The 15,266-nt window shown below is 34.0% G+C and overlaps 1 protein-coding gene across 6 annotated transcripts in view; it reads right to left on the reverse strand.

Moving 5' to 3' along the window:
• The window catches only part of CCNT2 (cyclin T2), a 44,179-nt gene that overhangs the window by 4,242 nt on the left and 24,671 nt on the right, over nt 1–15,266 (reverse strand). For 4 of the 6 annotated variants that reach the window (XM_072613253.1, XM_072613251.1, XM_072613255.1 and 1 more), the window contains 6 exons: nt 15,129–15,254; nt 13,832–13,892; nt 10,558–10,620; nt 6,314–6,359; nt 4,579–4,742; nt 43–113 (listed from right to left, as the gene is read on the reverse strand). In XM_072613253.1, the coding sequence (XP_072469354.1) occupies nt 43–113; nt 4,579–4,742; nt 6,314–6,359; nt 10,558–10,620; nt 13,832–13,847 (360 nt within the window). In that variant the 5' untranslated portion in view covers nt 13,848–13,892; nt 15,129–15,254. Of the gene's footprint in view, nt 1–42; nt 114–4,578; nt 4,743–5,995; nt 6,360–10,557; nt 10,621–13,831; nt 13,893–15,128; nt 15,255–15,266 lie in introns of those variants that run through there. The other 2 variants (XR_011967839.1, XM_072613254.1) reach the window with 2 other exon arrangements.

Consider the following 15,266-nt stretch of genomic DNA (forward strand, 5'->3'; position numbering starts at 1 on the left):
GATACAGTGACTTTCTGAGAGAACCTTTAAGTTTCTTCTTACCCTCCAGTTTCGTATCCTCTTCAATCTATTAGGAGTTTTCTCCAAAATTTGTAGAAATTCATGAGTTAATTCTGAAAAGAAAATGAATACTCTGAACACCTGTAAAGAACTTAGACTATTCTATTACTTTATGGTTCACTAAAATCAAGTACCTTAAGAGGTCTTCCAGATTTTCCAAAAACTTCTCACTTTTGGAGAAATGGTCACAATCTTGTTAAGATTGCCTGCCATACTATGGTAATAGAAAGGAAGCATGGTGCTTTTATTCCTGGAACTAACACTTAGTTGGGTTACCTTGGCCTGGTCACTTTACTAAGCCTTAGATTCCTCATTTATAAAATGGGGAGAACACTTACATTACTATTACACATAGTTGTGAGGAAAGCACTCTATAAACTTTAAAAGTGCATGGCATAATAGAGGACAAATGAATTTCTACAAACACCTGTTAACTTAAAAAAAATACATGGCAGATATTATCTCAATTGTACCTCCTAACAAATGTGACATATTACAGATATTATCAAGTTACAGATAGAAAAAAAAACCTTGAATCTTAAATAAGGTATTAAGGTACCCTGCCTGTAGTCATACAGCTATGATGGGATGTGACCCTCTCTCATATACTTCTGTTCCCGAACTCTATTCAGTATGTAGTATTGCTTTGCCTTATTAGGAGGTACAGTTCCTAGACCCTGAACAATCAACTTTTTCATTAATGATTTCAAAAATGAAAGGTGAAGCTCAAAATCAGCACAGCTCACACTAGCCAAGGAACTTGCAAAAATGATCCTCTCCCTAAGTGAGCAACATCAATGAAGCTCACGCTTAGACTCCCTAAATGCAAGAACCTTTATCGCATCCACAGGATACTGACTATATACTAATTATATCAACCTCATAGAGGAAAGCTAAATGATATGTATATTTTTAGGGTTTCTACTTGTTCTTTGTCTTCTTTCATAGTGATTCAAAAACCCCATTAGTTTTCAGGTAAACTGATGCTCTAGCTTGCTTTTCTTGAACTTATAAAAATGCCTATTTGACTACTTCACGATGCTTGTTACCCAACCTAGTAAAAGGTACTGTTAGCATGGAAGTTTTCTGGGTTGTATCTGTTGTTTCTCTGCAATTCCTGACCTCCATTTCCATTAATTCAGTTCCTTATGAAGAAGCTTCTTTTATCAGTATGGAACAATATCTGCTCAGCTGCAATTTATGGTCAAAACATGAGGTATTAACAAGTTAAGTGACTTGCCTGTGAATAACACGTATCAGAGGTGGGACTTGAACCCATGAACGACTTTGGGGAAGCCTCTTAACATAGCTTCTTAAAAGTACCAAAAGACAACAACCACAAAAAAAACCCAACCCAAACCCAAAAAACCCTTATGTCTAAAATCCTTCACTCATTATAGATTGAATTCAAATTCTAGTTTGTAAACAGTAAAAACAAGGGTAAAAGCGTGATGGCTGTCAAATAAACAAAATGACTTCTTCAAAAAATACACTTTATAAGAAGATTGAAATTTTAATTGAAAAAAGATAAAACAAATCAAACTACAAAGATGGAAAATGATTCACATCATCATTCAGTATTAGGTAGCATTCCCTGGTAACATATTTATATGGGTTTTTTTGGGAAATGTCTACTAAGGGTAAAAAAAAAAAAAAAAGCCTTCCCCAAACAGGAGATAACCCCATCTCTCACAATTAAAATATGATCTGATGTAGAAAGAACTTTAGAGCCAAAAAAGACCTGTTCTCTTCAGCATGTTAATTTGAGAAAACTGTTCAGGAATAGTTTTTCAAAAGTCACTTTTAAGTGACTTATTTTCTATTATCCTCTCAAACTGCTATGAGGTTTAGTTGTTGATTTTACATCTCCACAAATAGAAAGTTAGCAGCTTCAATTCCAGTCTAAGGAGCCAGATTGTGAAGACTTTTTAAAAAGGACACACAGCAGAGGTTAGATCTTAATAATTAACACTAGAGCCTATAAAATGTGAACTATGATTAGAATATTATTTCTGCAGCTGTGTGGGTGATAGACGAGAGAATATGGAGGTAAGAATAAGTTAGGAGGCTACTGCAATAGTTTAGGTGAGATATCTAATGACGGTCTGAACTAGAGTGGTGGCCATGTGAGAACAGAGAAGATCAGCAACTGATTAGATATACTGGGTAAGAGAGAATGCAGGTTGTAAGTCTGGGCGATTAGGAGGATGGTGGTGGTACTCTTAATAGAAACAAGGTAGTCTGAAAAAGGGCTAGAGGAGAAAAATGAGTTCTGTTTAGGAAAGAATAAGATAGAGATGATTATGCCATATCAAGTATGAACTGTCCAACAATCAATTGGTGATAGAAGATTGAAGCACAGGAGGCAAACCAGGACCTGACACATCAGTCATTTATGTAGATATGATGACTAAACTCACAAGAGCTTTTGAAGTCAAAGAGGGGGTGAGGGGGTATACCATTCTTTTACATAATTAAAAAACATTCATGGCATTACCATTACTTAATATCTATATAATCTTGGCAAAATCACAACCTCAGAGCATGAGTTTGTTCTATAAATCTCTAGATTTATTTATATACATATAAATATTCTTGGAGACAGATGATCTCTAAGGATAATTTTCCAGCTCTAAATCTTAGGAGCCTAAAAAAACCTATTTATCCCTTACCCCTCTTTTAGCAGTAGCAAAGTTCGTTGACTTCACTATGCAAAACAAAAGTACTTAGTCCATAGGTGGTCTTCTCATTTTGAGTAAGGAATTTTCTTTTTTAATCAATTGCTTGAGCTGAATGAGAGGGCAGGGCACTCTGAACTTCCTATGATTTGTATTTTTAATTATCCTTTATTGGTGAAACTAGAACACTGCTGAGAATCAGGCATTTGTTATGAACCCACTTTATCCTTGAGACTCACAGGTAGAAAGAAAAGATTTTTTTCCTCCCCTTTGAAGAAAAAAAAAAGCCTTTTCAATGTTCAAAATTTGTAGTTGAATTCATACCCAGCAACTATTTTTCCTAATTTAAGGAAATTAAATTCTGCTCAAACTCTAAAGTTGCTGTAATTAAGGTAGGTAGGTTCCAAAGCTTTTATTTCTACAGTTCTCCCCAAGAATGAATGAACATGGTATTCCTTTTAAGAGACAATAATCAGGAAAAAGGAAAATTAATAGGAAACAAACATGAATATTTTGTACAAGAGTATCTTGGAAAGATTTTAAAAAGGAATTGACTGAAATGCTATAGGCATCAACTTTTTGTAACATGGTTTTGGTAGCGTTATATGTAAAATTTTGTTACCAATTGACTGTAACAAAAACTGAAATCATGTCTCATGGACTAACTAAAAACTTGGAATAGAAGAGGTTATAAGATACTGGGCAAGGTCTCTTGTATGAGAAAGCTTCAGTAACACTCATCCTTTTCCATTCTCTACTATTCAAATGTCCCTAGGGCCTGATAATCTCTGATTTCCTCACATCCTCAGAATTCTGGCCCTTGTTATTTACCGCTGTCATATCTACTAGAAATGGCTGTATCATCAATCACAAAAATTTGTGAAGTATCAACTAGGTGGCACACACTACGTCTATTAAAGTGCTGAGTATACAAAGATGGTTACCTTCTATTGGGGCATACAGCTTGTACACATCTGAATAAGTATGAAATAGCTTCAAAATCAATAAAAGGAGATTTTGAGGGGGAATGCAGGTCGCATAAGGAGTGCTAACAGTTGGGGGATGGAGCAAACTCTTAGGCAGGAGACAGCACATAATAAGCATTTTTAAAAAGGATAGAGAATCTCAGAGGCAGGGGTAAAAAAGAGTGAGTACATTCCAGGATTCTAGGCATGAGGGAGAGTCTATGCAAAGACATAGAGATGGGATGTCTTATGAAAGACAGCAAATGGACCACTTTGGTGAAATGTAGTGTATGTGAAGGGTAGTAATACGTAAAACATCTGCAAAAGGCGGCTGGAAGTAGATCGTGAAGGGCTTTCAATGCCAGAGGAATTTTTAAGTGCATCATGTTTTATTACTGGACATCACCAGTTAGTAACATATCCTAGCTTGAAAATCACTTAAGATCTGTGATGGCATGGAGTGGCAGAATAGTGCTGTTGAGAATAGGAAGCCTTGGGTTGGAATCCTAGTTCTGCTAGTTACCAACTATATATGACCTCAGGCAAGATGCTTAACCTATCTAGATCTCTTTTTTTTTTAATCTATAAAACCAAGGGGTCCCTTTCAGTGCTAAATCTTTCCTATGGGGGATGCCAATTTTCTACAAAGAATTACCAGTTCACTTTATAAATTTTATAACGTCGAAACTGCAAATTAGTTACATTTGTACTAGGTAAGGACACCTTGTAGTTCTGCCAACCTGAGAACACTTCTTATTATGGCAGTTGTCATCAATTATTTTTCCCCTTGGGGAAAACTACACCCAATACCCTGAGTCTATCTTACTGAACAATTCCTTTAACTATTTTGGGGATGGTTCTTTGATTATACTTACCATCTAGTAATTCTAAAGTAACTGATGGATCCACATATTCCCACCAATGTTTTCCATCAGTAGATACAGGAATCTCCCAATTGGACCATTTGCAGGCCAAATGAATGCATACACATGCTATCACTGTTGGTTTATATTGAAGGCAGAAGGTAGTAAGATGTAGACTATTGCAGGACAAGTTTGAAAATGAAGAACCAGATATTCAAATATGCAAAAACAAAGAAAAAAAATTAACCAATAAGATTAAGAACAGTACATCCAAAATATATAGGTTTTCTTTAAAACAAAACAAAAAACCAGACACACACATACACACTAACATCAGGTCAATGAGGTTATGTTAATATTTAAATCAAATATTTTACTTATTTACAGGGACAAAAGGATATTTATTTACCTTTCACTCACTTTTAATTTAGTATAAGTTACTATAAATGTTGTACTTAATTTTTAAAATCATACATTTACTTCCGTTGTAATTTGAGAACATTAAAAAAAAACCCAAACAATTAAAGCATAATTTGTAAAATTACGAAGTATTATTAAAACATATCATATACAAGTAGGGAATCAAACCATTTCATGTGGCTCTCCAATAGCTCTTATGAACAGCAAAATTCTCCAGTCACACAAGAGTTAATTAACATTTTTATCTCACTGATGACTCTCTCTTTCTTCCCCCAGCAAAAGTTCCACCAAAACTTACCTCTGGCTGTACAGCTTCTTAAGGCCCAAAGTAGCTAAACATGCTAACTACAAAAACGTTTTTCCAGTAGGCTGACCACATGAATTCTGTGACAGCCTCCCTCGCCCCCAACCTCATCCAGTCTTCAAATATAATATTATTCCAAAATATTTTCAACTAGGAAGGTTAAATTTCAGAAATGATGACATGCATCTAAGGACACATGTCTATTTACAAAATCTTATTGCTTAACAATGTTTTCTGTCATAAGAAACTAAGGACCACACAAAGCTGGTTTGTTCCCCTCCCAATCATCTTCTAAAATATGTAAAACATTAATACTATAGTCTACACCATAAAAATTTAGATTTAGAACTCAAATATTCTGACAACTAACTACTCTTCTAAGTATAACTTTCAACTCATGGAAATGGAAATAAGTGATGGATATCTTGACCAAACACAAAAGTTTCTACATTAAGTTGAAAAAGAAAATAAAAACCATTTACTTAAGGCATAAAATGTGCTTATGGAAACCCATGCACTTATTATGATTCACTACTTCTAGTTTACTACTAGAGGATATCATCTGGAAAAAAATCCAAGTTAAAAGATTTTATTTTTTTTTAAAGCTTTAATGATTATTTTAAAGTTAGGATTGGATCAATATGTTTAAATTAAAAAAATTGTCATTTAACTACAATTGTAAACTAGAAATAGCTTTGTACTTACCAAGATGCTCGAATTTCTAGGTTAAGTTTAGCTCTTTGTAATCTTTAGCTGCTATTCAGGCTACCAATTTTAGACTTATGCACTCACAATCGAGAATATGTCATCAGAAAGCACCACTACACTTCTCATTGTGCATTAAACCCCTTTGTGCCAAAAGACCCTTGTACAATACACCGCACTGCAAACAGGAAGGTACCACCACTCTAGATGGTCCAGTCGCCTGTTGCAACAAGGGTAAAAGACACATGGAGGGGGCCCTGCAGTAAAGGAAGCTATAGTGTGCTACAACAGTGCAACAAAGAGGGTCAGGATAACAACCTGTTGGTAGCCATGAAATAGGATGTCTGTGCCAAATCCTTGCTTGCTGTAACAAAAGAAAAAAAAAGAAGATTACTACTTGTTCTAAGATGGTAACAGCAAGAGGCTTTCAATACAAGAGAATATTTCAGCTCCAAGGCTTGTGCACAAAAATTAAGTGCTATTATTTTAACATATAAAAATTAATACCAGTACAGGTCCAACATCCTGAAAGCACTGCAAACCTTCCACAACATTCACATCCTATGCTATTTGCTGAAAGACCTGAGAAAGTCTACCAAATCTGAACTGGCCAGTTACACTGGCTAACATTTCTTACTCAGTTAATAAGACAGTCTTCTTGATTTAAAGCCAAAGAAAACATCAACGGGAGCCTGGATGTTATTATACCTAAACTGACACATGCATTTTTAATCATAAAATTCAGTAACTAGTTTGTTCATCTTTAAGTAAACTCAAGAAAAGGGTTTGTGTTTAGCACAATGAACGGCTCAATGTCCCTTTAACAGGCTGCTAAACCATCCCCAAAATAATTTTAAGAGAATATTGATATTTCTGAAATTCCTTTGTATTACAAGAAGTAAATTATTCCCAGGATCCAATTAAATTAATAATCCAATTAAATAAATTAAATAACAGGTGATAAATCTATTCTAGTGTTATTGGCATCCTTTAACCCTGGTCACTGCAGAAAAACACTTTTTAATAACTAGGCAATATAACCTTGAAGGAAGCAGTTGATTAAGTCAAATTCAAATAATTCCTACTGCCATGGCTGTTTTCTTTCTTCCTCCTTTTTTAAACTCATGTTTTAACTTAATGCCTCTATTGAAGCCCAATTGTCTCATCACTGCTACTGATAAGGATGTTAAGAGCTGTCCTTCTAATCCATACTGAGAGTGATCAAAGAGAGCTGAAGTTTTGCTGAGCTTAGGAGGTATCTTGTGAGCTCCTTTAGGAGTGAGGGAGGCAGTGAATAAAAATCACCAAGACTATGGTTAAAAGAAGCTTCACAGTGTCATGACTTCTGAGGGGGCTATGATTACTGAATGTACAAAATAGCCAACTGTTTTGAAAGACAAAGCCATGATTTCAAATTTGTGTAGCTTTCAGCCTGAAGAGTCTCAAAACTTAAGGATTACAGCCATAACTTCATCATTAAAACACAGCGACCACTAGTGTAAAGAGTAACAACAGGTTATTTTTATTTATGGAAGTCTGTTATTATGGAATAAATAATTATCAATACTAAATTATCAAAACTAAAGTTTAGAAAAAATTGGTAGACTGACAAAAATCTACAACTTGAATGGCAACAAATTACAGATGAAGCAAACTTTTAAAAAAGAATTCATTGATAAATAATATAAAACAGGTTTAAGTATTTCATTTGACATCTTAAACTTGCACATAACAATATAAAAAGTTTTAAAATTTTTATAAGCAAAATTTCTATCTGGAAATGAAGGAAATTTGTAAACAATGATAAAATAAAAAATATGCTTAGGAAAAGACATAAAAGCTCAAATGAGTTTTCCTAACAAAGGTGACAAAAGCTAGAGGTTCAAAATATTCTTACAATTCAACATGAAGTAAAAGTTTCATTTTCCACCACATGTCAAAAACAAAACTTTCAATCTATTTAAATTCATGCTTCATTTCAACAACTCTGCAAATGAAATCACATTATGTACCTTTTTCCTACCCTTGATGAAACTTACACTGACTTTCTATGACAGACAGCCAACAACTACTCTGCAGAACAAATGTGATCTTGTTTTGGTCATCTCTGGTTGGAGATTCTTACATCATGCCACAGAAGTATTTTTAAAACTGGAGATAAGAATTAGTATTAAATACCTAGTGAAATAAGCCATATGACCTGGCTTTAAAATACAAAGATTTAAGTATAAAATTAGGTTAAAAATCCCACACCTATCTATGAATTTAAATAACATTATGAGTCTAAGTAGTAGGTTTAAAAAAAAACAACATCAAATGACAAAACAAATTCATATGGGATATTACAATTTGGTGAACAGTGTATAGCTATAAATAAAGAGTTGACCTCAGAAGCAAGATGATCTGGGTTTAAGTCTGCTTCTGACACACACTGGTTGTGTTACCCTGGGCTAGTCACTTACCCCCTTGGTGCCCTTAAGTAACTTTCTAAGTCTCTACTTTGCAGATGAGGTGATCTGAACTGCCACAATGAGTCTGCTCATTACAAGGTCCTTACCACCAACAGAATTACAGACCTAGTCCCATTCCAAAAACAGTGTGTGAGCGTGCGCTGGGGGTGATGATGGTTAAAAGGAAATTAAATCATACCTTTTCAAATAACCTTTAAGTCTCCTACCCATTTTGAAGCCAAAGGTTTGGGAGGTGCATGAGGCCTTGCTACAAGGAAGGAGTGGGTTCACTGTCTTTAACTCACACTGGTTATATGATCCTAGGCAAGTCACTTAATGTCAGAGTGTGGTAGGCAACTCTTAGGACTATAAGGTGCAGATAATGATCTGAATTAGTAGAGGGGGTTTCCTTATTTTCTTAAACCAATGATATCAGGAGTCGGGGGGGGGGGGCAGACAGGAGAGGGGAAAAAAACCATTCAGGATGACAAAAATCTTTCAAATAAATGGAGATAAATAACATGATATATAGTAGAAACAATACTGGACTGAGAACCAAGGGACTTGGATTAAAATTCAAGTTTTACTAACTACTGTTACCATTTGACTGGGTAATTTTAAGTCTCTAAACTGTCTATGAATTTGTTTTTTATCTGTGAAATGAGGAATGGAACAACCTTCTAAGGTCCCTTCTAGCTCTAACATTCTAGAAATATTTTTGTCCACACAGAGTAACAGAATAAACGTCAGGCAAAAACTTGTTGACAATTAATAAAAGTCACTTCAAAATGGAAATAGTCAATATGGAAATGAGGAGTTAGGTATAGCAGCATTAGTAAGTTTGAATGAAATAATAAAAGTAAAACACTAGATAAACGCAGATACTAAGTGTAGTGACCCATCATGTGACTGTCACCTACTACTAGTAGCTAATTATTAGTGTAATAAATATGAAAGTACACATTTATAGCTAAATATAGATATATATAGATCTGGGGAGAAAGAGAAGTATTGTACTTTGATTTCATTTAATCTTATTAGTGTTGTGTGTACTACAAGGGTATAATAGTCTAGTACTGCAACCCTAACCAACGGACTTTACACTTCTGCATGTCACTGTGCCTAAACTCCTATTTTTGAATTGCTTTTTCCTGTTTGAAGTGATTCTTACTGATGGCCACCAGGCTTTTGCTCTGACCTTTGTCCCATTAGCTCTGTGTGGACAAAAATATTACAGAATGTTAGAGCTAGAAGGGACCTAAGTGGTTCATTAAGTCTAGTCCTTTCACTTTACAGATGAAAGCTGGATTTACACTAACTTTCAGTAGAATTTCTAATCAGGAAATATAATATAAAAAAATACAAGAGCTTCCACTGTCTTTCTGGCTTAAACATTTCTAAAACACTAAAACACTGAATAAGGAAACAAACTGTTATAGGACACCATTTTGCAGATGTTGACGATGTCATCATATGGTGAGAAATTAGAATTAACAGAAGAAAAGCCTAAGTTCTGCTCTGATTTTCATGAAACATTCAAAGTCCCAGTAAAAAGATCTCCAGAGTGTTGTATAATTTATGAAGGATTTATGGAAGGACACAAATAGCAATTGAACAGAATTAGAAAGCATGGATAGGCCATAATTTTCTAACAGTATTAGGCATATCTAGGCTGATGAGATGACAATTCATTAATAATCAATATTGTTGGCTTACACCTATGGAGTCCATTGCAATGGGAATGGAAAGGAGCAGACTGGCATAAGTACTGAGTGTCAAAAGACCTACTAAAATTTTCTAGTGAAATTACGCATTTTCCATTAAATCACCATGTAGACTTAAGAAGTAGTGTAGCAGACTAGTAAGAGAATATTAGAAAGGAAATGTAGCACAGTATATACAATGAAGGGACTGAATTAAATAATTTCTAAGGTCCCTCTCTCTCTTCTAAGTTTAACTTTCTAAAATTCTATGAATATTAAAAAAAAATTTCCAGTAGTTGATGGGAAAAATATTTTTCCTGTTTTCATAAAATTCTCACATATGAGAATGAAATCACACAAATTAATTATTAAGTCTTAATACCATTATGAGGTTTCAGAGGTTATTTACCTCTCACTAACTGGGTACATTTCACCACATCTGTATGTGGGTGTTCAATGGTGATCTCAAAACCTGAAAAAGAAAACATTTATTAAATTAACTGCCATTTCAATGTCTATTTTAACCAGTATAATTTAACATACAACAAAAGTTACTTTCCATTATACCTCAGTTCCATCTCCCTCTTCCCAACTTTGGTTAGAACCAAATGTCCTGCCACTACTCTCCAAAATCCAACAGGACTTACAATCTGCACTACTACTGCACCCTAAGATTCCTGGGGCTTGTCACTGACACAAAAATCAGCTGGCCTTTCTATAAGCCCTGAAGTTGGACCATCAGTTATAGGTTGCTTTCCTGATTAGAAGGCAAACTCTTAGAGATCAGGAATTGTCTCCCTGTTTGGCACACAGTTCAAACCTTGAATCAATACACTTAACCTTTCATTGCTTCCAAGAAGCTCTTTTAAAATTAAGTTATAGATCTGAAATTGGTAGTTTTTTCAATGGGAGCTACCTACACTAACAAGCTACAAAAGTCCATACCAAATAAAAGAAACTGATACTCATTTTAGTTCAGCAGAATATTATTTTAACTGAAAAAGAAAATAAAACCAAAGAAACAAATAAAAAACCCCACCAAAGTAAAAGAGAATATAGTTATTGCTAAAAAATTACATTTTTCAATTTAAGAATCAAACTCATTTACAGAATAACCTTTTAAGAGATGCTCTTGAACCTTCTTAAAATATTAATGTTTCTTTTTTTTTACATTATAAACATTTATAGATCAGTCTACTTTTTGAAAGACTGTTTGTAAAAAAAAAAAAAAAAAAGCAAAATAATTAAGTTAAATAGTGACCTCTTCTGAAAGTGCATGCAACATTAAGCATTTCTAAGCTCTTTATTTTTTTTTAAAATTAAGAGAAATCTATTTTCTCTCCCTTTCTACCTCTTACACCACTAGGAAAAAACAAACACAAATTTCTTGTAATATACAGTCAAGCAAAATAAATTCCATCAAAGACTGTATACAAAAACATGTTTCATTCAACACCCTATATCACCTGTAATTGATAGCAGGTTTTATCATCAGTCCTCTGGAGCTATAAATGGTCAGTGCTCACAGTTCTGTTAGCTTTCAAAGTTCTTTGTTTCTACACTGGTGTTACTGTATACATTTTCTCTTGGTTTTGCTTTTTTGTTCTTCATCAGTTTATAAAAGTCTTCAAAATTGTTCATTTTAATAATATTGATGTTACAGTATAAACTGTTCTAGTTCTGATTTCATTCTACATCAATTTTTAAGTCCGTATCTTTTTGAAATCAATTTCTTCATTTTTTACAGCACGATAGTATGCCATTACATTAATTAACAGCAAGAACTACTAGCATTGAGTTTTTAAAGCACTGTACATGTTATCTCTTCGATCCTCAATCATATAATCACAACTTATTCAACCATTCTTCAACTTATGGGTATCCCTGTAGTTTTTGTTTTTTTGCCACCATAAAAGGAACTGCTATAAATACATACAGGACTTCTTCCTTCTTCTTTGATCTCTTTTGGGTATAGGTCTAAGCAGTTATAGAGCAGTGTAAAGGGTATACACTGTTAAATAACTTTTTTTTTTTGTAATTTCAAATTGGTTTCTAGCATAGTTATATCTGTTCATAGGTCCACTAACAGTACATTGATTTGTCTATTTTCCCATATCCCTTCCAACATTTATCCTGAGCTTTTCCTTAGAAGGCAGAGATATCATTTACAAAGATGTACTTAATAAAGTGACTTTCAAACTTATGTTTTAATCCAGAAAATTGTTGTGGGAATGACTTCAACACTGATTTGATACTGTTCAAATTGACTCTTACTATTGCAGTTTGGCTTTTTTGGGCACCATTCATGAAGAACACACTTTTCTTAAATATTGAACCAAACTGTTCAGACAAGTGAATGCTTTAGTTTAATTCTTAAACAGTCAAATTTTTAATGCCAGGTAAACAAGGTTATTAGGTTGCGAATAATTTTTTTATTAATCACCTCATAGGTCCCACTGCAAAATCAAAAAGGATGTTATTTAAATCCTGACTCATATACTTATCAACTGCTTGACCTAAATTTAACCTCTTTCAGTCTAAGTTTTCTCATCTGTAAAATGGGGATAATAGGAATCTACCTCATAAAGTTGTTATAAAGATCAAATAAGATAATACTTAGAGCATTTTACAAACCTGAAAGCACCATATTATTATTTCTATTTATCCACTCCCCTGCTAAAGAAATCTCCTTTTCTGGAAAGGTAGGATGTGAAAAAAATGTCAATATTTAATCACTTTTCCCTCTCAATAATTAGGAATTAAGTGATGTGGTTTCATTGTGGGTATTATCTCATTTTCAAATCATGAAAGCTGTAAAGCTGGAACATGTAGCCATTTCTGAACTAACAAAACAATACAGACATTAGAACAACAAGGTGATTTCTTTTCCCACTTTGGTAGCTTCTCACACAGACTGCTGTGTAAAATAAATGATCTAAGAAATAACTTGAATATTTCAAGAATCACGTCACAAGTGTGAGTACTCCCTCCAAAGACACAGGCTGCAATCATCAGAGTCTTCAAGAGCTTTTACAATAAAAAACTCATCATATTCAGGATAACTTGCTGATGAGGCTCTCAATTTAGTTAGGGTCTTTCTCAGATGACAGACATACAATATACATCACTAGGTTGACAGGGTATAGAAGGGAAGGTAGGTCTTGTTGTTCAACCCCATTATTTAACAGATGAGGAAACTGAGGACCAAAGAGGTTAAGTGACTTGCCCAGGGTCACGTTTCTCTTCCTACTTTAAACTTTTTCATTCTGGTCAGGACTGCCAGAAAAGCCTTTCAGAAGTCAAGTCTCCTTTCACAACGAAGCAGGAGAGTAGGCCCTTTAGCGTGGGATATAATACACATATCCAATCAATATCAAGTCAGACCATTTCCATTTGTTTTGATAGTAAAGGATTATCTTCCCCCTCCCATATGTTTAATCTGAGTATCTGTTGGGATTATATAAATTTTCAATGAATGCTAGAAATGTTTCTACAAATAAAACAATTTAGCTGAAAGTTTAATTTAAAAAATAATATACATTTTATGATATGTAAGTCCTAAAGTTACTGACTAAAGAAGTTTTTAACATGTTATGCCAAATATATACTCAAATTGTTCCTTTTTAGGTGTTTATGAGACTGAGTATACCAGAAATAAATTTTAAATGACACCTACTACATACCCAGAGTTTGTAGCATTATAGTTTCAAGTATAACCAGTTCTTGGGTCTGCTGAAGGTATGCCTGCCATGGAAAAATGACAATCACTTTATGATGAACAGATTATTGAATCTTCTTATATTACATGGAAGAATGTCTAAATATAATAAAATTCTAAAGGAATTTGGTCCAAAGTTTTTTTTAATTATCTCCAATACTTACAAGAATATGAGTGAATGTTAATATTATTAAATTTTGAGGGTAATGTGTATTTCTAAAGCCAAGTACAAGAATATATTCAGTATCATTTCAGTTAAGGTACTTGGATGCTAAATATCTTCTCATTCCCCAAACAAAATCAGTTAAAAATAAACTAGTGGGTATCAAGATTTCGGGCTTCCTTACTGAGCAACTAACTGAAGGAAAAAATGTGAGTCAGAAAAACTACTTAAAACATCCACAAATGATTTATGCTTTTAACAAAGATTCTAAAATCAATTTTAGTACTTTCCTTTTGATATGACATTAATGAATCAACCCCTTTAAAGGGAAGGTGGGGAGAGGAGAGAACATATGTAAACTTAATGCTCAGATTTACTTCAAGAGTTTTCAATGCAAAAAAGTCATAAATACTGTATTTCATTGTGAATACAGCCCATGCCCACTAAGATTAGAACTATTTGAAAAGGGCAAAAACATATGCACATAAAATAAAAATAATTATTCCCCACCATTACCCTGTTTTAAGGGACAAAAACCAGCAAGATTATCAAGTTTTTTATGGTTAAGGAAAAGGGTCACACAGCTAAAAACCATTCTCACTCGCTTTCCCTACCCTCTTTCACTTCACCACTGAGGACAGATAACTAGTTCAGTTTTCATGACTGGAAACTCCACTACCTGACCGGATGTACCACACACAGCCTTCCTTGCTTGTGCCTAATTTTCTTACTTGGACAAAACGATAGTCAGTGCTTAGGTTTTTTACCACGGAAATGAAGGGGAAGTAGAGCTTTTAGGGTTTAATACAGTTTAGCATTCTATGTTTCATCTAATGGATAGTCAGGTGACACCACCTCTTTAAAGAAAAAGTAAATGCATGTCATACGAATTGAACAACTCTTAAAAACTACATCAATGAGTGATCTACAAGTCTGTGAGCTCAAGTTCAGTCAGGAGACTTAAGAGGGGGGATATAACAATCCATGTGTTTTCAAATCAAGTTCTGCCATTATTTCATGAATGCTGATGAAAATGTAGGTCAATCAGTGTCAACTGCTGAAGGAAACTATTTCAATTTTTAAAAATTCTGTCACATACTTCACTCTTTGTATCCAACAGTAGCTCTTGATGAAGACAGGCATGTGCTACTTTGATGACATGTTCAAGTTTTCTTGGCTGTTCTTCAACTTTTGCAGCCAAGAATAATGCAGTAGGTGCTATTATCTGCAGAAAAGA

The sequence above is a fragment of the Notamacropus eugenii genome, chromosome 5 (assembly GCF_028372415.1).
Source record: "Notamacropus eugenii isolate mMacEug1 chromosome 5, mMacEug1.pri_v2, whole genome shotgun sequence".
NCBI classification, from domain to species: domain Eukaryota; kingdom Metazoa; phylum Chordata; class Mammalia; order Diprotodontia; family Macropodidae; genus Notamacropus; species Notamacropus eugenii.